The 21,418-nt window shown below is 37.9% G+C and overlaps 1 protein-coding gene across 11 annotated transcripts in view; it reads left to right on the top strand.

The window, feature by feature from the left end:
- The window catches only part of PPP2R5E (protein phosphatase 2 regulatory subunit B'epsilon), a 179,306-nt gene that overhangs the window by 1,455 nt on the left and 156,433 nt on the right, over positions 1–21,418 (top strand). For 10 of the 11 annotated variants that reach the window (XR_004967566.1, XR_004967568.1, XM_036309412.1 and 7 more), the window contains exon 2: positions 794–957. Coding sequence is in view for 9 of the 11 variants with exons in the window: in XM_036309412.1 (XP_036165305.1) it covers positions 801–957 (157 nt within the window). In the remaining 2 variants the exon portion in view is untranslated. The remainder of the gene's footprint in view (positions 1–793; positions 958–21,418) is intronic. The other variant, XM_036309384.1, reaches the window with a different exon arrangement.

Below are 21,418 nucleotides of genomic sequence, written 5' to 3'. Positions count from 1 at the left end.
TCATCAGTTTGATGGAATGAAAATCAATATTTGATAATGAACTTCAAGGGAACTCAGCTTGGTTGTCTAAGTGGGCTGTGAATTTAAGTTCTCATTTCAACTTTGGTGCATGATTTCATCATAGTTTATTAAGCTTTAATAACTTAAGATGCCTTCATTAAAAAAGATGTCTTTGAAATGATTTTAATTATGCCTTTTATGTGTTCTGTTTAAAGTAATCTAGCCTGTTCTTATTTGCAGTGTGTTGTAGTTTATCATAGCAAACACAGCCAGCACATTGCATTAAAAGTCATGCCTAGATAGTTTCAGTAATTGTAAATGTCACTTGCTGCGATACATTGGTGTGGATGCTTGAAGTAGCATACGGGTTTCAACTGCAGAGCCCATTCATAATATTAAATATCTTGGGAAAATGTATTAATGGAAGTTTTCCAGCTGCAGAATAGTTCCAACATTACTTCAGGAATCTCAAGATGAGAAGAGCTTTGTAGTTAGAAAATGAGTAGATAGTATGGAGTTCTTCAAGTCTAAATGAGCATCTTTAATGCTTATCATAGCAGGAACAGCATAATACATTAGAATTACAGTATTACATATATGGTAGTTATATTACTTCTGTTTTCCACCAAATTTTTATGTTTTCTCATTGAACATGACTTAGTTGATTTTATTTGCTTTCTTTATTACATAGTCCCATTTTCATGAATATTGTATATGGGAATTTTAGAATTTATGCAACTCACATTTATGCTTTAGCCTTGGGAATATATTTATGTTACCTCTTTCTCTTCAGTAGGGATATGTCCTCAGCACCAACTACTCCTCCATCAGTGGATAAAGTAGACGGATTTTCTCGGAAGTCCGTCAGAAAAGCCAGACAGAAGAGGTCGCAAAGTTCCTCACAGTTTAGGTCGCAAGGCAAGCCTATTGAGTTAACACCTCTGCCACTGCTGAAAGGTAAGGCTCATGACCAGGTGATGGATTCCTTTTCAGTTGATCTTTTTAAAGCTATATATAATTTCCTTTTTGTAGAGTTTCATATTTGTTAAATTTTTGTGTCACAAATTGAGGGATGGGAGATTTCAGACTTGTTGAAGTTATTGGTGTGTGACCAGATACACCCTTTTTCCCTTTTAAAGGGCTCAATTTAATATAAATAGTTGTGGATAAATGAAAAAAAAAAACTTATTATCAGGAGGATCTCTCACATTGATAAGTAGGAAAATTGCTAGAGAAAGTTTAAGATGTCTGGGTCTGTATTTTTCATTTGACATTTTGATGTACACGTTGTGTGCTATGATAATTTCAAATTGTATAGTCTTAATTACAGGAAGTAGACCTAATAGAGGAGATGGTACCATTACTTACATATAAAAAATGATGTTTGAAAGATTTCATTTTTAAAAATCAAGAAAAAGATGGATAATGTAGTAATTGATTACATGCATTCTTGTTTTCAGATAGTACAAATATAAAGTATATGTGATGATCATACTTGTTTAATAATATTTTTCTCTTTAAATTGGAATAAATTAAGGACTAGTTTTTTAATATGAACTTGTTTTTTTAAATTAGACCTTTTAACTTTTGTTTAGATAGGTGGATACTTTTGGTTCCTTTTTAAAATTTTATCTGTTTGCTTTATGTTTATGAACAGGCATTGTTTGAAATGTGTTGAAACATAACGTCTATGTCATGCAATCTATCAGAATCTACCTTTTAAAGGTAGAGTTTTGTCTGCCTCACACTTAAGAGGGAAGAGAAAGGGGACATGCACAACATAAGGCACTATAGTGACTTAGAGGAAATCAAAATCTGGTTTGCTAGTTCATTCATGAACATGTATTTCTGTAACAGTTTGTGAAACCAGAAGTTATTATAGGAAAAACTAGATTGACTAGATGATCCTTAAAATTTAGCTTAGGATATTTTAAGCTTGTATATTTTTCCAAGTGAACATTTTTTTTTTTAAAGGGAGGAAGATTTATAAATGAGATGCTAATATTTATATTTGAAATCAGTGGACACTAAATGAATACTGGTTATTGTAAAGATGGTATGTTTACCAGTTAGTAAAGATGAGGTTTTATGAATTGGGAGGGGAGGGGAATATTCTGGCTAAAGATTTTGCTTAAAGAAAAAAAATAGTCTTTATGAAACTTAGGAAGAAAAATGAAGGAAAAACTAGGGATAAAATTAACCATGCTTGAAATACAAAGTTGGGAGGCATACATTGGATTCTTTAGTTACTTATTTACTCTGATATCCTATATAATAAATGCTTATATGCTAAGTGTCGTGTCGACCAGTCGGCTGTTCAACCAATCAAAGTGTAATATGCTAATGATATGCTATGGCTGCTCAACTGCTCGCTATAACATGCACTGACCACCAGGGGGCAGACAGTTGACCGGTTGACCAGTTGCTATGACATGCACTTACCACCAGGGGGCAGACAGTTAACCCGTCGACTGGTTGCTATGACGTGCACTGACCACCAGGGAGCAGACACTCAATGCAGGAGCTGACCCCAGCCTGCAGGCCTCAGGCCAGCCAAGGCAGGTGCCAGTGGGGATGGGGGTGGGGGGGAGCCCCATCACTCTGCTGGGTGGGACACCTGGCAGAGAGAAGCGCCCTGCGGCTGTGGTGACACCGGTGGCGAGTGGACGGCGCCAGGCCGGCCAAGGTGGGTGCCAACAGTGGGGAGCCCCCTTCCTCCACCCTCTCTTTCTCTCCCCCTTCCTTTCGCCCCCAGTTGCCCCGCTGTTTGCCCCACAGATTGGCCCTGATCGCTGGCCAGGTGTAGGGACCCTACCCATGCATGAATTTCATGCATTGGGCCTCCAGTTAGAATATAATCTTCTTTGGTTTAGGAACCTTATTTCTCTTATCTCTAGTTCCTACACTAGTGCCTAGTACATAGTTGGCATTCAATAAGTGTTTGTTAGTAAATGAATGAACATTGTTATTTGACATCTAGGTTATTAGTAATAGTAGGATAGATATTTATTTTTCTTCCCTAAATATTAAAAAAACTTTTCCCCCAAATCCAGGCCATGAAAATTTTAACTTGTAATTTATACAAAATTATAACCTTGTTTAGTGAAGACTTTTTATTTATAGAGGGATCAATTTGCTGAGTATTCACTTAAACTCCTGAGAATGGTTTTTTGCTCTGGAAATTCTGCATGTTTCAAGTTGAAAATTCAGTGGTATCTTGTGGTAAGAGGATAGAGTGGATTTCATATATGACATATTAAGAGCGATTCCTTTTACTTAAGGGGATTCATCATTTCCATTTTACAGAAGTTAAGATGTTAAGTGCAGTGAAACCCCATTTTTGTGCTGCTGTTTGAGCACTGAATCATGAGTTGATCAGATCACCAGACTTTTAAAAAAAACAGTTTGAGAGAATAGCATACCTGAAGTTTATAATGGACTTTTAGAGCAGGGTTTTATGATCAAATTTTCTTTTGTCAAATCTTTTATTTTATAATGTTAGCTTTTAATATTAATTAGATTTTGTAGTGCTTGAAAAAGAACAGTAAAGTTTCTAGATTATTTCGAAAAGGCTGACTAACGTAGCTCTGGTTTCTTTACCAGTGATGACATCCTCTTTTACTCTTTAAAAATATTTTTCTGCCGAAACCGGTTTGGCTCAGTGGATAGAGCATCGGCCTGCGGACTGGGAGGTCCCGGGTTCGATTCCGGTCAAGGGCATGTACCTGGGTTGCGGGCATATCCCCAGTGGGAGATGTGCAGGAGGCGGCTGATCAATGTTTCTCTCTCATCGATGTTTCTAACTCTCTATCTCTTTCCCTTCCTCTCTGTAAAAAAATCAATAAAAATATATATTTAAAAAAAAATATTTTTCTACCCTTTGTATTTGAAGATTTTATGAAAATAAGTAGGGATCTTATTATTAGGTTACAGTAGAATTAAGCATAGGAACATATTGATTGAACAACAATTATTGTATTGTTACCTAATATATAATAATGTATACTTAATATATGTAACATATATATTACCTAAGGGAGGCAGGTGGCCTTCCTGCGGTAAGAATAGAGGCCTTGGGTCACACATAGGTAGGTTTCAATTTTGGGTCCACTCATAGCTATGTGACCTCTAAGCAATGTTTTTTTTGAAAATCTCCAAAATTAGGAGAGGAGTAGTATTATTTAAAAAATATATTTATTTATTAAATTTATTGGGGTAACATTGGTCAACATGAACATATAGGTTTCAGATATGGGTTTCTATGTTACAAACCTGTATATTGCACCATGTGCCCACCACCCAAAGTCCAATCTTCTCCTGTCACTTTATATTAGGACCCCCCTTCTGCCTCCCAACCCCTAGGAGAGTATTAGAATTTACCTCAGAGAGTCAGTGCCTTCAAGTAGGTAAAGCATTTAGCTCAGTACTGGGTACATCGTAGGAGTTGAGTATTAATTATTATAAGTATAGGAAGAACTGTGTAATAGAAAAGGCTTATCAGTGTTTTTTAGTTGATTTCTATTTTTTTAATACATTACATGGATTATTTTCATTTAAGGAAGAAAAATATGGAGCATGTATGTATAGCTGTGAGAATTAGACTTTTAAAGCAAAAAGGAGAACTAGTTCTTTTGGAGCAATCTTAGCATTACTATTTAGTCAACATCAGTTTCACACTGACTTCTGATTTCAGGAATAAGAACTTAAAATGGCAAATGTAATTTATTTTCAAGGTAAATTCCGTTTGTGGAGAATTACTAGATAACATTTTTGTTAAATAACTTAATTGGCAGTTGTCTACTAGGACAGGGTCTCCAAACATTTTTTGTAATTGGTTACTCCTATCAGTAAAAATAGCATGTACAAAGTGTCCCCCAAAATGTACACACACTTTGAATAATTATAAAGGCAATGTTTATTAAAATGCATTTCATTTTCAAAATTGAGCTATCAGCTGTTAAAGTGTGTATACATTTTTTGGGGACACCCTATATATCTATTTATACATTGCATACTTGTGCTATTACACAAATATGTGATGCTTCTTAAGAACATACATGAACAAAGGGAGTTCTAAAGGATGATATTGAAATATAAAATGTAAAGAGTTTAATTCTTAATTTTGTACCTCCTTTTCCCTTGCTCATCCCCAATACATGCACTGGCCCTGAGCACATCCTTGTTTTGAGATTTTGCTTCTAAGAGTGAACCGCCTCTTCAGGTTTTGAGCCTTGTTAGTTTTGTAGCATTTTGTTTTTGAGCCACTGAGAGAGGTGAAGAGGTGAATGAGAAAATTTCTTCCTTTACCTTCTTGAGGTTTTTGTCCAGGTTTTTGAATTTATTGCACTTCAAAGAAACAAAATCTGAATTGAGGATTTTGCCACTTTCAGGAGTGTCATAGGTGGTTCTTTGTCCAGGGCTCTTACCTTGCTGTTGGTGGGTGGGTTTCAGAGGGCCCTTGACCCTCTTGAAGTTCTAGATGGTATTTTATGTCTTTGTGCAGATTGACACTTTTCAGGGCAAAGGCTTTAGAGCTTTCAGCAGATTTTCGGAGGAGTTTCTCCAAAGGCTAGGGAACCGCTGCTTTGGGTGGTAGGCATCATTTCCTCCCTCAGAGCAGAAAGAGATAACTTGTCATATAATCCCTTTCTGTAGAAAGGAGACCACATGACAAGAGGTTTCTTCTGCATGTCTCTCCTGATTTTTAATTCTTTTTTATGTCAGAATGAATTTTAAAAGGTGTTTGAAGGTATAAGTTACTGCATGACTATAGGGGGGTTGCTTGAAAAATTAAGCTAGGTAACTAGGACTACCAATGGTAAAATTGAGTGTGCCTATGAAAAAGCATTTTCCTGGAATAACTGGGGACCTGGGAGAAGTTGGGAGGAGAAACTCAAGTTATCTTTGCTGGTGAATAAATAGTTTAGAAGCAGAAGAGAAGCAGTGGCTGTTGGTTCTGCTGTGTGCCAGGCGATGTAATATATGAGCTTCCCAACAACACCAAGAACAGGATGTCTGCAGTTAACTGAGCCAAGTAACTTGCCCAGTCCTGCAGAGAGAGTCAGGATTGGGACCCCAGGCCCGTCAGGTTCCAGAGCCAGTGCCTCTTATGTGCACTAGCAGTAGATGAACACAGGTGAGCATGGGAGCTAATTGCCATCTTGCTCACGTTGGCCTGGGATTATGTACTAAGTGAATCATCTTACTATGTTTGGAAGGAACCTGAAAATTGTGAGGATACTGAAGTGATAAGAAAGAGAAGCAGAGAGAAAGAAGGGAAGAGCAGCCAGGCAGGCAGTAGCATTGTGGGAAGCTATAGGTAGGTGGTGATGGGGAAGACTCAGGGTAGAGTAGTGGGCCTCAGTGTAGCCAAGAGGCAGGCAGGAAGGGAAGCCAGCACCTCACAATGGTGGGGAGGGGGAAGATGCTGCTCTGGACTCCTGTAGGACTCAAATGCTGTCACAGTAAAGGCATGTCAGCCACGGGGAGGTTAGGGTTTGGTAAACTGGTGGCATTCTGACAGTGGTGTCCTTTACCATTCATCTTTCCATTTAGGGGAATTAGCTTGTTATAGGAAAGGGTATAGGTCAGCCGTAGGCAAACTATGGCCCGCGGGCCAGATCTGGCCCGTTTGAAATGAATAAAACTAAAAAAAAAAGACCGTACCCTTTATGTAATGATGTTTACTTTGAATTTATATTAGTTCACACAAACACTCCATCCATGCTTTTGTTCCGGCCCTCCGGTCCAGTTTAAGAACCCATTGTGGCCCTCGAGTCAAAAAGTTTGCCCACCCCTGGTATAGGTTCAAGTCCAGGCGATTATCTTAGCTTTGTGAACTGACCTTGGTGAACTGAGTGTTGGAGCTTCAATTTCTATTCTTATAAAATGGGACTGATACTTTCTGAGGTGGTAGTGAAGGGTGAGATCAGGTGGGTAAACTGCCTAATGTGTGTTGGGTTGCTTAATAAATATTCTTCTGTCATCATTCTGTTTGTCATCCATCTTTCCTGGAGTTACTCCTCTGAACCTGGATCTTGTTTCAGAACACGAAGTGTTGTAAGGGGAGAGATCTGGCCGAAGTTCATCCATTCATTTGGGTACCATGAAAGACTTGTCATTTTATGGTGATGATATATTTTAATTTAATCAATTCATGGTTGTTTGTGCCTGGAACATTGTTCAAAGTAAGATGGTAAAACATTAAAAAGAACATGGAGAAAATTGGGACTTGGCATCATTTCAGGAAAAGAACTGTCTTCTAATAAGGAAGATACAGGCTTTCGAATTACCCTTTTTTACCAAAGCATCCTTAGAAGAGGATATCTGGAAATAGAAGGGGGTACAACTCTGTCACATTTTATAAGGACATACAGTGAGACTTCTGAGTGGGTTCAGGCTTCTAAGGAGCTTTCAGAAATTATCAGTTTGGAAGTCACAGATATCGTGTGACTTGCACGTTATAGGCATATAACACTTTCTTTTTGAATGACTATTTTGGAATCCAGGGACATTTGTAGCAAAAATGAGTTTCTTTTGAGGGTCAGGAAGCTACTTCAATCTTTGTCTCATCAAGTTAATTTTCCAAAAAGATAGTGATGCATCAAAAGGACTGGTGTTTTTACCTAATTTGTGAGCAAAAGTCAAAATGACTTGAAAGCAGATTGATACAAGGGACTTTTAAAAATGAAGGACATTTAAAAAAAAAAAAAAAGCCCTAACCGGTTTGGCTCAGTGGATGGAGCGTGGGCCTGCAGGCTGAAGGGTCCCAGGTTTGATTCCGGTCAAGGGCATGTACCTTGGTTGTGGGCACATCCCCAGTAGGGGGTGTGCAGGAGGCGGCTGATCGATATTTCTCTTTCATCATGTTTCTAACTCTCTATCTCTCTACCTTCCTTTCTGTAAAAAAATAAATAAAATATATTTTAAAAAAATGAAGGACATTTTTGGGCTCTCTGCTCTGCCCTGTCCTTCTATGCTTCCATCTACATTTGATCTCCATCTACAACTAATACAATGAACTGGTGTTTTTAACAGTAACCAGTCATATAGAAATAATATTCCTTTCACTTTAAGAAACTTAAGGATATTTTAATCAAAAACAGTTAAGATGACGTTCTAAAACTTAGTTCTGAAATTTACTTGGATGTGGCTGGATATAAGGGGAGATCTGTCTGTAAGGTTTCAGGTATGAGGAACTTTGACATAACCTTAGGATGTTGAGAAAGTGTACTTCACTAACTAGGTTTAGTTTTTCCTTAAAAAACTTTGGATAGAGCTATATATAGTTTGTTGTGTTTAGATTTATATCTTAACATTGTAAAAGGCATTTCAGCTAATGGTGGAATTTATTTAGGCTTTTCTGGGTTAGTGGGATGTTCTAGAAATGATGTATACTTTAGATGCCCTTGGGCATAGGAGTAGTAGACCCTGTACTCATATTCTTGAATTATGGTGCTGCTTGAATGAAATAAATCAAGTGCAAATGCTTTTCAAGTATATATGAAGCAAACAGCAATAAAAGGAGTCTACATATGGCCTGGCTAAATAGTCTCTTCCAAGGGCCTTACATTCTAATTTTTGTAATTGTTCTGTGGGCTGTATAATCCAGTCAGTTCATTCATCAAATTTCTGAGCAGTATGATGCACTAGGCACTGCCCTCGGAACACAGTAATGAGCAAATCAAGAATGTTGATGTTCTTCTTCTCCAAAGGTCATTATAGGCCATTATTATAGCTGGAGGTCAGAGACTGATGGTGCTGTTTACATTGTCAGGACCAAATCATTGAGGTTGGGTTAAAATTTGTCCTTGATCCTGTCCTTGTACATATCTGTAAATATACAACTATAGAATATATAAATTACCCATAAACTCCTTACCCAGTCGTGAGGGATAATATTTTCCCCTCATGCTTATATGTTCCAGTGTTGTACTTAAGTTTTTTTTGTTCTATGTGATGATTAATAGCATTATAATTATATTGAGATAGGCTTATCATTGGAGTTGGAATTAGAAAAAGTTCTTTTGTCATGGTAATATCGTGCTTGTCATTTTATGATACTGAGGTTTCTTTGAAAATAACTGGAAGATTACTCTGAGATAGTCTTATTGTTGGATTTGGAATTGAAAAAGTTCTTTTTTCTTGTTTATGGTAACATCGTGCTTGTCATTCGATGATACTGAAGTTTCTTTGAAAACAAATCACTTAATTATTGCTTCCTTTAAAATAATATTACCGCCCTGACTGGTTTGGCTCAGTGGATAGAGCGTTGGCCTGCAGACTGAAAGGTTCCAGGTTCGATTCCGGTCAAGGGCATGTACCTTGGTTGTGGGCACGTACCTTGGTTGTGGGCACATCCCCAGTAGGTGGTGTGCAGGAGGCAGCTGATCGATGTTTCTCTCTCATCGATGTTTCTCACTCGCTATCTCTCTCCCTTCCTCTCTGTAAGAAATCAATAAAATATATTTTAAAAAAATAATATTACCAGTTTACTTTCAGACTATAAATGTGAAATGTACAAAATGTCCTTTTAAATTTAAATAAAATCCATCTGCACGTCCAGCTATATGCTCTATAGGTGGCCCTGTGTTATTGAGTTTATAATCTTAAGTTTTCATGTGTTTTAATTCACTGGGTTATGAACTGCTACTTGGAATAGTGGGGACATAATACAATAGATTGAATTCATTAAAAGAATAAATGTTTAGAAGATTAGAGCTGGAATTACTGTCAGCACCAGTTGAAGTTCATTAAATGAGGATGCAAGCAACAATAAAAGTACAGTTAGGCAAAGCAATTAACATTGGTGATGTTATGGTTACTATGAAGATTGGAAAAATAAATAATTGAAAGTATTTAAAATTTGATAATTTGAATGAAGTTAAAAATTGAATCCACCTCCTTGTCACTTGCTAATTTTAAAATTTCTCGAGCTATTATGATTTAAATTATTTTGTGTTATCTGTGCTGCCTTCTGTGGGTGGTGAAAATTGAGTGGAGTGAGTCTTTTCGTTCTGTACCAGTGCTTGAAGCAGAACTGGATTTGAGATGGTTTACATAAGAGGGAAGCCCTGACCTGTCGGAGAGTCCAACAAAATAAGTATAAGGACTGTGGAGTTTGGAGCCTTTGACAGTCGCCCTTAAATGACCACTCTTGTACCTTAATGGTTAATGAATTTCAAAATAATTTTAGAATCATTTTATGATTAGTCAAATAATGTGCAATCTTGTGAGTGCAAGTTTATATTTAATGTCAATATAGTATTGGTGAAATTATATTAAGGTTTTACTTAATGGAATATTATTTTTCTTTTGCATGGTAATGTAAGTAGAACACTACACCTACATTTTTTTGTCTAGAAAGACTCCCCTGTTATTTTTTAGCAAGGTTGTTTATAATTCTGTACTATCTCTAAAGAGAATAATTTTTTCACATTAGGGTATCATAGTTATTTGTGTCTTTCTTGGTGAGATAGTCATGAAGTTTGCTTGACTCATTTGAAAAAGATGAGAGATCAAAAACTTCTCCATAAGGTGATTTTGAGGATTAAGTTAATATAGCTAATGTTTAGAGTAGGTTCCAGATCATGGTGTTATATAAACGTTAGCTGTCTTTGCTGTCATCGTTGATGTTATTATTAATTTATTTATAAATACTACTGATGGTATTTTAAGATCTGGGTTTCAAGTGGATCTTTTTTTTTCCTTTAAGATATTTTTATTGATTTTAGAGAGGAAGGGAGAAGGAGAGAGAGAGAGATGGAAACATCAGTGATGTGAGAGAACCATTGATTGGCTGCTTCCTGCATACCCCCACACTAGGGGCTGAGCCAGCAACCCAGCATATGCCCTGACGGAGAATGGAACCATGACCTCCTGGTTCATAGGTCGATGTTCAAACACTGAACCACGCCAGCTGGGCTAAAGTGGATCTTTTAAAGATGATTTATTTCTGTATTTTATATTTAGGGAAGTGGCTATTTGTTTTTTAAACTCCATTAAGTCTATCATAGACTAAATTGTTTAAGTGAAACAATATATCACTATATATTGCATTTGCTAATGAACTTTAAAAAGCACTTAAAAAGTATTTTTGAGTGAAGTAACATTTGGAAGCTGTCAGAGTCAGTATACTACCAGACCCAAGGACTAGTCTAGCCAGGTGTGAGCTGCTTTGCTCTATGGCAGATGTTAAAACCTTGTGTTCACCTGTCCTCTCCAGTTGGTATGGGTGATGTGTTGGGGGAGATTGGGGAGATGGATATGTGTGATGACACTGAACATTATTACTGTGAATCATGGGGAAGGATTGTTGGTGGTTGCTAAGCGGTTGGTGAATGTTACCTGGACAGATAGGAAACAGCAGGTAACTTAACATCTTTCATTGAGTGGGAACATTGAAAAAAATTAAAGAAAGAATCTAAAAAAATATCTAACGATGTTGCTAGGAGTTTTGCAAAAGTATCTTTGCAGCAGGTGGCTTAGAATATGAATTTTACATGTGTTAGAAATTTTTCTTCATCTGTGAGTTTTTACCTAACGCTATTTTTATGAACTGAAATTATGAATTTGTTGAGCACTGATAATTTTGATTAGCAGGGAAACCTGTATTTAGTCTTTATTTAGATCTAGAAAATTTGGGAAGTTATGTTTATTACAATGTCCAAACCACTCATTTCTCATACTTACCTCATTGATAATGCATGTTGTCATTGATATGTCTTCAGATTCTATTGAGAGAAGTGGATGTTTTTCCTTTCATAATAAATTCAAATAAAATAAGTGTGAATGAAAATATTCACAAAAGCAACATGTACATATAATTTTGAAGTAGGTATAGAATGAGGGGACCAAGGTTCCAAGAAATAACTGGCAGTTCAGAGTCTAGTAAGTGTGGTTGAATTGAAATGCCAATCAGAATTCTCCTTTCCAAGTTATCTTCCTGAGCTGGCAGATGCTTGATGTTTCTCTTCTACCTTGAGTTCTTACTTTTTATTTTAAAGATTTTAAATAAAGACTCTAAGACTTAACAATGAGAGCTTCAGTTGAGGCAGGACACTGTAAATGTATATACTGTTTGATTTCAGCTTTATTGAAGCAAAAGACAGTCCCCTATAGTTGTTCTCTCCCCCACCCCCATCTATCTGTTAAAAAAAAAAAAAAGAATTTTGACATTTATTTTTTTCTTCCCTTTGTATTTTTCCTTCCTAAGTCATTTTGCAGGTATGTTTGCTTGGGACAACGTACAGAGCTATGGCCAGGTTGGAAATATAAAGGTAGCATGGGAGGCTAGGTAGATTGACGATGAAGACAAAGATATTGCGTGTCCAGCAGGGTAGAGTCATGGAAAGTGGATAGGTTTGTGAGCCAGATAGTCCTAGAATTCCAGCCAATTTTCCTTGCCTGTTAGGTGACCTTGGACAAATGATCTTAGAGCCTCAGTTTGCTCATCCGTAAAGTGGTGATAATATCTGCCTTGCAGGATTAGTTTGAGAGGTGATATATATGAAATGCTCAGACCAGTGCTGATACATGGTAGGCACTTGGTAATTGATAGTTGTTATGATATTTCCATCCTTGAGGTCAGGATTCATGTCCATTCATGATTGAATTCCCATGGCTTAGGACAGTGGTCTGCAAACTCATAAGTTAACAGAGCCAAATATCAACAGTACTTCTTCAAAATAGACTCACCCAGGCCAAACACTGACTTCTGCGCATGGGCCACGAAGTTTCAATCGCACTGTTCACGCGCCCGCAGGTGGTATTTTGTGGAAGAGCCACACTCATGGAGCCAAAGAGCCGCATGTGGCTCACAAGCCGCAGTTTGCTGGCCATGGGCTAGGATAAGTGCTCCCTTTACATCTTCCCTGCTCAATGAGTTCCTGTTGAGTGAAACCATCCTTTCAGTGAGGAAGGGAAATCTTCATGAGGCTGTCCCAAAAAATGTATATACACTTTGAATGATTATAAAGTCAGTGTTTGTTAACATACAGTTCATTTTCAAAATTTAAAAGAATCTACAGAAATGAATAATTTTTTTTGTCAATGCCTGTTTTCAAGCTGATGACTGTTCTGGTACAGGCACTGCTGATAACAGGAAGCAATGGAATGGCAAACATTAAAAATAATTTCATTCGGTATTTGTGCACCCTCAGTTTGTCTACTGTTGCTGGTTTTGTACCATAAGTTTTCTCTTTTATGTATCCCCATAAAAAAAGTCGAATGGAACTTTAGGATAAATTTTCTTAGTTCAAAGCTTAGTCTGGCTTCACTCATTATTTCAAATCAGTTAAACCTGAAAAGGAGTGAAAAATTGAGTGAGTTATCAGCTGTTAAAGTGTGCATACATTTTTTTTGGCCACCCTGTATATAAAATGGTGCTAACTCATAAAATCACTTCATACTCATTCCTTTTTCTTTTCTGGTTTGTATCTTAAATATCCTTTTAAAGAACTTTTTAAAAATGAAGAGTGTTTTTGTGCAATGTAGCTGTGTAATAAACTGAGCATGGCTTTAACTACAAAGTTTTATGATTATGGCCCACTCCGGTTAGCCGAAAAGGTGCTGCTTTGGACAGAACAGAGTCTCTGAATCTGAAAAACTTATGATAATCAAAGCTTGCCAAATGCTTTGACAGGATCTGGGCATAAGTTTCATTTTCTGGTTTTATCCTAAGTCATTTCGGCTCTGATTGAGAGAGCTAGCAGTGTCCGGCGTGTAAGGAGATATGGAATAAGTGTTTATTAAATGAATGAATGCATGAATATGGTGATTGTTCAGGTATCAAAATTTAGTGGGGCCTTTATTAGGTAGTATTTATTTGATCAGCTGTGGAGAGCAGAAATGGTATACAAACATTAAATGAATTTCAGTGTAGCAGCCTTGACAAAAAACAACTCAGTTCCTGTCACATCTCGGGTTTAGACCAGATAGAGGTTTGCTGATTCACAAGAACTGTTGCTGGCACTAACTTGGCACTTTTGCTGCTCTCTTTGGAATACACCGTAGACAACTTTTCTTTTTTTCTCTCGTTTTTTTGGTTAATCCTCACCTGAGGATATTTTTTCCATTGATTTTTAGAGAGGGAGGAAGGAATGGAGGGAGGGAGGGAGGAGAGGGAGAGGGGGGAGAGAGAGAGAGAGAGAGAGAGAGAGAGAGAGAGAGAGAGAGACAGACACACATGTTGACATTGATGTAAGAGAGACACATCAATTAGTTGCCTCCCGCATGCACCCTGAGCAGGACCCTGACCAGGACCAGGGATTGAGCCTGCAACCCAGGTACCTGCCCTTGACTGGGAATCAAACCTGCGACCCTTGGGTCCTTGGGCCAATGCTCTAACCAAATAGCCACATTAGCCAGGGCATATAAAACTTTTCACTGGGCTGGAACCCAGGACCTGGAAAGCATTACCTTTGTTAGTCTCCTCTGGGTAGGTTTGTGGGGGATGTGTGAGTGGAAGAGTGAGCTGTGGGATAGTATAATATTCTAGTCCTTTCTCTTGCTCTGGCCCCTCTTTGCCTTATAGGGATTTATGTCAGCTCAGAGACACTGGTTCTGGCTTCTCATGATTAATGAAAGATGAGTGCTGTAAGAGTTACTTCTCTGGTCCTCTGTAGTTTCTCTTTCCTCCTAGCCAGATGGACTTTTTTCCTTCACTCAACCTGTCTTCACTTTTGTTTGATATGTATTTAGGAGATTTAAAAAGCTTATTTTAATTCTGGCCTTAGGCAATCATAATTAAAAAGGAAAAGTTTCTGTTTGCTGTTGCAGGAAGTCTGCTCCTTCCATCCTGTGCCTCCCATCCCCTACCGTTGGTACATTTTTTAATACTCAAGAAGAGGTGAATTTTAAATTACTCATGTTTCTATCCCTTCATTAGTGAGGATAAGTAAGAGGTGCAAAAATATGATGTGGTTTGCTAAATTTCTAAGTAACAGGAGTTCCTATTTTTGAAAAGCTGTATACAGTATTTGGGAAGTTTTTTTTTAACTAAACCCCTCATTTCCTGGGCTCTTCATTTTGCTATACATAATTTGATAAGACTGTCTGTGTCCTTGTCCTCTGTACTTGAAGGAGGTTCAGTGTATATTCTGAATAGACCTAGGAGGCCTTTCTTTGGAGAGCATATCTTCAGAAATGTAGATAATTAGGATCTGTGTCCAGGAATTTTTTTCTTCTCGAAAACTCATTTCCACATGTCAAATATAAACCAGGCCCATAAACTGTAGCCAGTGCTTTTGTTTGACCATCCAATTTCTGTTTCAGTTCCAAAAAATGTCATTTTTTCCCCCACCCATTAGATCAGCCGTGGGCAAGCTACGGCCCGCGGGCCGGATCCGGCCCGTTTGAAATGAATAAAACTAAAAAAAAAAAAAGACTGTACCCTTTTATGTAATGATGTTTACTTTGAATTTATATAAGTTCACACAAACACTCCATCCATGCTTTTGTTCCGGCCCTCCGGTCCAGTTTAAGAACCCATTGTGGCCCTGAGTCAAAAAGTTTGCCCACTCCTGCATTAGATACTAAGGTTTTCTCTTTTTTTGAGGGAGAGTGGGGTCATTCACTGCTGTTTAGCTCATTTTGGTGATAATAGATGAGCTGTTTCAGAAATCCAGACAGCCAGCATATAATAAATATTAATGTTAGATTTTTATAGAGTTTGGAAAGCTCTTACAGCAGAACACACATATAGAATGGATTCTACTTAATTTATAGGGTAGCTTGAAAGAATTATAAATGTTTTTGTTTTTAAAATTGTGGTGTCAGACATAACTTAAGAGAGAAATAGTCTGGAAGGAGATAAAAAGAAACTGTAAACAGTGGTTATCTTTGGTAAAAAGAAGTGGAAGGTTTCACCTTCTACCTTGACTATGAAAAAAATTAATATAAAACAGAAAAGTAGTTGTGTCAGTTTTCAAAACTAATAAAAAGTAAGCAAACTACTGGGAATAAAATAATCCATTGAATATTGGTCATCATTGATAGGTCCTCCCTTCTCCCAACTGGTGGGCAGAGTAACAGCAAATATGATGTAACCTGCAGCCCGGAAATACCTGAGTGCCTAACCATGTACCTTATATGGACTATACATTAAACCACCAATCAGCACCTACCAAATACCCTAAGCTCTTGACTCCTAAGTATCTGAGTGCCTAACTATGTACCTTATATGGACCATACATTAAGCTACCAGTCAGCGTGCGCCGAGTACCCTAAGCCCCCATTCCTTCCCATTCCTCCCCTCAAAAGGAGTGCTCACCTGTGCATGGGTTGCTGCTCTCCCCTTTTGAGACAGCCCGGCAGGTCTTTCTCCTAATAAAGCCTGTAATCCTGGTTTTTGGCCCCCGACTGGTCTTTCAATCATTACATTAGACCTTTGTATAATCAGTTGTAGCGTGAGGAATCCTTCCATAAAGCATAAATGCTTATTCTCATAATTAATCAAATTAGCAGTCAGGTTAATAATCAAAGTGTTATCTGGTGTATGTTTGTTCTTTTATCCACCCATCATCCTCCATTAACCTATCTGTATCAGCCAAGGAAGAGAAGTCCAGTTTGTGATCTCTTCAATATTATTGGTTTCTTTTCTATAAGGAAAGAGCTTTAATTGCTCATCTCTCTATATTACCTTGAAAAAGCATTATTTTTGGTGTTCAGCAGGAGGGTAAAGTGTAATGCCATTAGAGAAGCCAAGAGAGCTTAGTGGTTTGCATTTGACTTGAGGGATAAAAAGATATTGAATCAGCTTTTGCTGCATAAGAAACCACTCCAAAACTTGGTGGCTTAAAAACAACATCCGTTTATTTAGTTCACCCTTCTGTGGTTGGGCAATTTAGGCTGGTTTCAGATGTGTGATGGTCCTGATCTCCTCGGGCCTCACTCTTTTTATTTTTTTAAATTTTATTTTATTATTTTATTTTATTTATGTTTTTATTGATTTTAGAGAGAGAAAAGGAGAGGGAGTGAAAAACATCATCAATGTGTGGAACATTGATTAGCTTCCTCCTGCATGCCCCCTACAGGGGATCGAGACCCGGAATTGATCCAGCTACCTTTTCGGTGCATGGGAGGATGCTCAACCAACTGTGCCACACCAGCCAGGGCTGGTCTCACCTACAGTCAGCTGGCAGTTGATGGTTTCTTTCCCATACCTGATGGCTGTGGCTACAGAGATGTCTGGGCTGTGTGAGTCTTATCATCCAGCAGGCTAGTTGGGATGTGGGGTTCTCTAGAGCAGTAAGAGAGGTTAAGTGCAAATGCTTAAATACTTTTCAAATCTCTGCTTTCATTATCTTTGCTGTTATTCTGTTGGTCAAAGCAAGTTTCAAGGTCAGCTGAAATTCCAAGGTGGAGGAAGATTCTACCTCTTTGTTGGAAGAGCTTTAAAATTATACCACAGTGGCATGAATATAAGGGTGAAAAGATTTTGTGGCCATTTTTGCACTCTGCCACAGATATTCTGAAGACCCCAAATATCAATGGATAGTTTCTCTATTTTTGAAAAATATCTAGAATCCAAACACTTCTCACTGCCTCCTCCACTACTCCTATTCCAAACCACTATTTTCTTTGCTCCTAACAGGTACCCTGTTTTCCCACCCTTGCCCCCTGTGCAATATGCAGCAGCTAGAGCAAACTAAAAAATGGCTATTCAAAACATTCCATTGGCTTCTGATCTCATTCAGAATAAAATTTAAATTCCCTCTTGAGGCTACAAGACTTTACATGATACGGCCCTTTCTCTTACTTCAGATCACTCTCCTCCTCACACATCCTATTCCAGCTACACTTGGCTCCTTGCTCTTTCTCAAATACACTAAACATGCTCTTGCGTCAAGGCTTTGTATTTGCTGTTTCTTGCCAGATATTCAGCATTGGCTCCCTCCTCCACTTCTTTAAAGTCTTTGTTTATGTTGCCTTCTCAGAGAGGCCTTCATTGACATCCTACATAAATTAATGTTCATTCTTACCAATTTCTGGCTTCTTTACTCCATAGCACTTTTCACCACCTGACAGTTGATTATTTTCTGTGTCCTCCAGTTAGACTGTAAACTCCATGAGGACAGCAACTTTGAGTGTTTTACCTAGTTCCTAGAACGGTGTCTGGCACAGGGCATATGCTCCCTCCGACTCAGTGGAATAACTGTTAAGTGAAATTCATTGCCTGGTTTTGGTGGTGGCTCTTTCCCAGAGCTGGTAAGGCCCGAGGCAACCTATCTCCTCCCCTTGCCTGATGCTCAGCTGGACTAGTGTAATGACATTTAATGAAGTGTCCATCCCATTCCCCTTAAAAATGTAAGCAATTTTAAGCTGATGATATTTGGATCATTTTTCTTTTTTTTGTTTTTGTTAATCCTCGCCTGAGGATATTTTTCCATTGATTTTTTTTAGAGAGAGTGGAAGAGAGAGGGAAAGACAGAGAAACATCAATATGAGAGAAACACATCGATTGGTTGCCTCCTGCATGAGCCCTGACCAGGGCCCGGGCCAGGGAGGAGCCTGCAACCCAAGTATGTGCCCCTGACCGGAATCAAAGCTGGGACCCTTTGGTCCGCAGGCCAAAGCCCTATCCACTAAGCCAAATCAGCTAGGGCTTGGATCATTTTTCTTTATAAATACCTAACTTCATGGATTTAGAAATATATTCATTCCATTATATGCTGATGGTTTATAAGTATACATATGTATGTTTTTTGCAGAGGGTAGTACACAGAGCAGACACTGTAGGCCAGACATGGAAGCTCAGGTAGTTGTGTTTCTACCTTCTCCTTGTACTCTTGAAATTCCTTAAGTTCCTCCAAGCCTCTCTCTCTTTTTTTTTTTTAAAGATCTGTCCCCCAAATTTCTCAGGTCCCACTGGGCCAGGATTCCTCTGAGCTTTAGCTAACCCAGGCTTAGAGTTGCTGTACTTCAAGTATAATTTGTCTCTCAAATGGCTTTCTTGTAGCTGCTTCTGAGGCTTTGAATCTGAATTCTATTGGTCCACAGGAGTTAACCGTTTGCAGGTTTGTGTTTGTAACATATAGTCAAACCTCTAATTTGGAATAATGAGATGGAGATGGGAATAAGTAGGAGGAAGGGCAGTCTGGCTTCGTGAAACCTTTCAATCAGAATATTTAAAAATAAGGGCAACTATATGATTTTTAAATTACAGTGCATATGACAAAGATATAACTGAGACATAATGAGCCATGTGGAAATGTTTACAGTTCACAACAAGCCTACAGAATAAGCTAAGAGTTTTAAGCAGCAAAGTCTGTGTGGGAGTTATTTGACCCAGGATTGAAGGCAAATTCAAAGAACCTTAGGAATCATTAATTTCTTGAAATCTTTGATTTGAGAAAGTTAGTGATTTTTTTTAATGTTAAAATTTCCCAATTTGTAAAGATGTAAAAAAATGTGCAAGTGCAGATTAACTTGTCCTTGATTAGAATCACATTCTTTAAGTTTCAAATGGAAATATCGAAGAGGAGGAGCTGAGACGTGGTTTTACTGCCCGTTTTCTTCCTTCTGGCCGTTCAGGTCTTCCCCTTTGGAATTATCTCCCAGCCCAGAAAGTGGATGGATACTCATTAATTTTTGTTGCCCCAAAGCTTGAGTTAGAAAGCTGGGGAGCAAGACGAAGTATTTTAGGTAATTCAGTGGAAAAAGAGTGCTGGTAAGTGGCAGCAGGGGCTCTGCCTTATTATTAATGGGTTAAGAACATGTACTTTGGAGGCATTCAGGCTAGGGGTTTAGTCTAGTTTTTGCCATTTACTATTTAAGGGACGTTAAAAAATGTTATTTAAGCTCTCAAAGTTTCCTTTGATTAAAAAAAAGAGGGTGCTGACAGTCCCTAAATCTTAGACTTCTTGTAAGGAATAAATAAAGCTATGTATGTCAAAGGCTTAGTACTATAAAGGTGCATAGTATGTGCTTAGGAAATGTTAGGTAACATATATAGAAGGCATGCTTTTTCAAGAATCTAGGAAAACGATGACACCAGAAGGTCTTGAATAGGCACTGGACACGGTCTTTTGTGACATTTGGCCCCTGTGAAAATGCTGAATGTGGGCAGTTTGTGAAACAGACTGGATGAAGGGTGACAAGCAGAGGGAAGGGGCTGCCATAATAACATAAGTCATTCAAGCCATGTTTATATGTACTGCATCATAACAATTTATTCAGCAAACATTGTACTAGGAACTTTTAGGTGCTGGAGTGACAAAGGTGACTAAATTAGCCTTAATTTAACAGTGTTTATTGAACACACATTTATGGTATGCCCTTTTATGGTGTGAGTAAGTGGGCAAGCTCTTGAATTAATAAACAGATTTTAGCGTTTCATGGGTGTTGATTTTTCCTCCCCAAAGCAACTTTAAGCTATGTTTTTTGCTTCTTTGTTTGTTAATCCTCACCTGAGGATATTTTTCCATTGATTTTTAGAGAGAATGGTTTCTAAAAATGGAAGCGGGCGTGGGGAGGAGGGGAGACAGAGAGAAACATTGATGTGAGAGAGACACATTGATTGTTGCCACCCACATGCACCCCGACCAGGGCCAGGGATTGAGCCTGCGACTGGGGACCCTTCAATCCATGGGCCAGTGCTCTGTCCATTTTGCCAAACTGGCTAGGGCTAAACTATTTTTGTGTGTGCTTCATTCCTTCAGTTATTTTAATATGCCAGATAAATAGTTCTTAGGAGTAAGTTGACTAACTTGTTTAATGGGGTTCTTTTGATTGCCAGGGAAAATTCTGCTTGCCAAGATAACATGAGGCCTATTTGGAGAAATCAGAACTTTGAAGTTTATAAGTGCTTATTCAGGTAGTGTGGTAGGAATGATCTGTACCTCTGGCTGATTTTTCATTTGGAAGAAAATTTTGAAGTAGCTTGGAGAGTTATTCAGAACTTCTCATATTCCCTAGCTCGTTAAACAGATTTCATTTCTGAATAATGAACTTATGTATTTAAATTTTGGACTCAAGACTCTGGCATGTGATTTCAGTACTGCTTGCTTAATCAGAACTTCAATTTTTGTTTTTGTATTTATTTGCTTTTAAAACTAGGGCTATGCCCTTTCTTAATAAAGCAGAATTTTGTTTGTTTTATTTGATTGGGGTTTTTCCCCCAAATACTGCTATGTGAACCTTTTAAAAAAAGACATTTAAAGTCTTCATATAATTATTTTAGTTTCATTATACCTAAGAGGAGGAGACTCTGATTTTCAGATGTGAAACTCAAGAAAATATGTAATACATTAAAACATTTTTGGGGAAGCATAGAGTAGTAGGGAGTATTTAAACAACATCTTTTAAAACAACTGTCTCCCTTGTAACGTTTAATATGTGATTTAAATGTACTGGCTTTTGCCCTTACTACTCATTGTTACTTCCTTGCTCTGGAACAGTTACTTGTTTTCAGACTTAA

The sequence above is a fragment of the Myotis myotis genome, unplaced genomic scaffold, assembly GCF_014108235.1.
Source record: "Myotis myotis isolate mMyoMyo1 unplaced genomic scaffold, mMyoMyo1.p scaffold_m19_p_1, whole genome shotgun sequence".
NCBI lineage: Eukaryota > Metazoa > Chordata > Mammalia > Chiroptera > Vespertilionidae > Myotis > Myotis myotis.
This window is presented reverse-complemented; position numbering and strand designations above follow the sequence as displayed.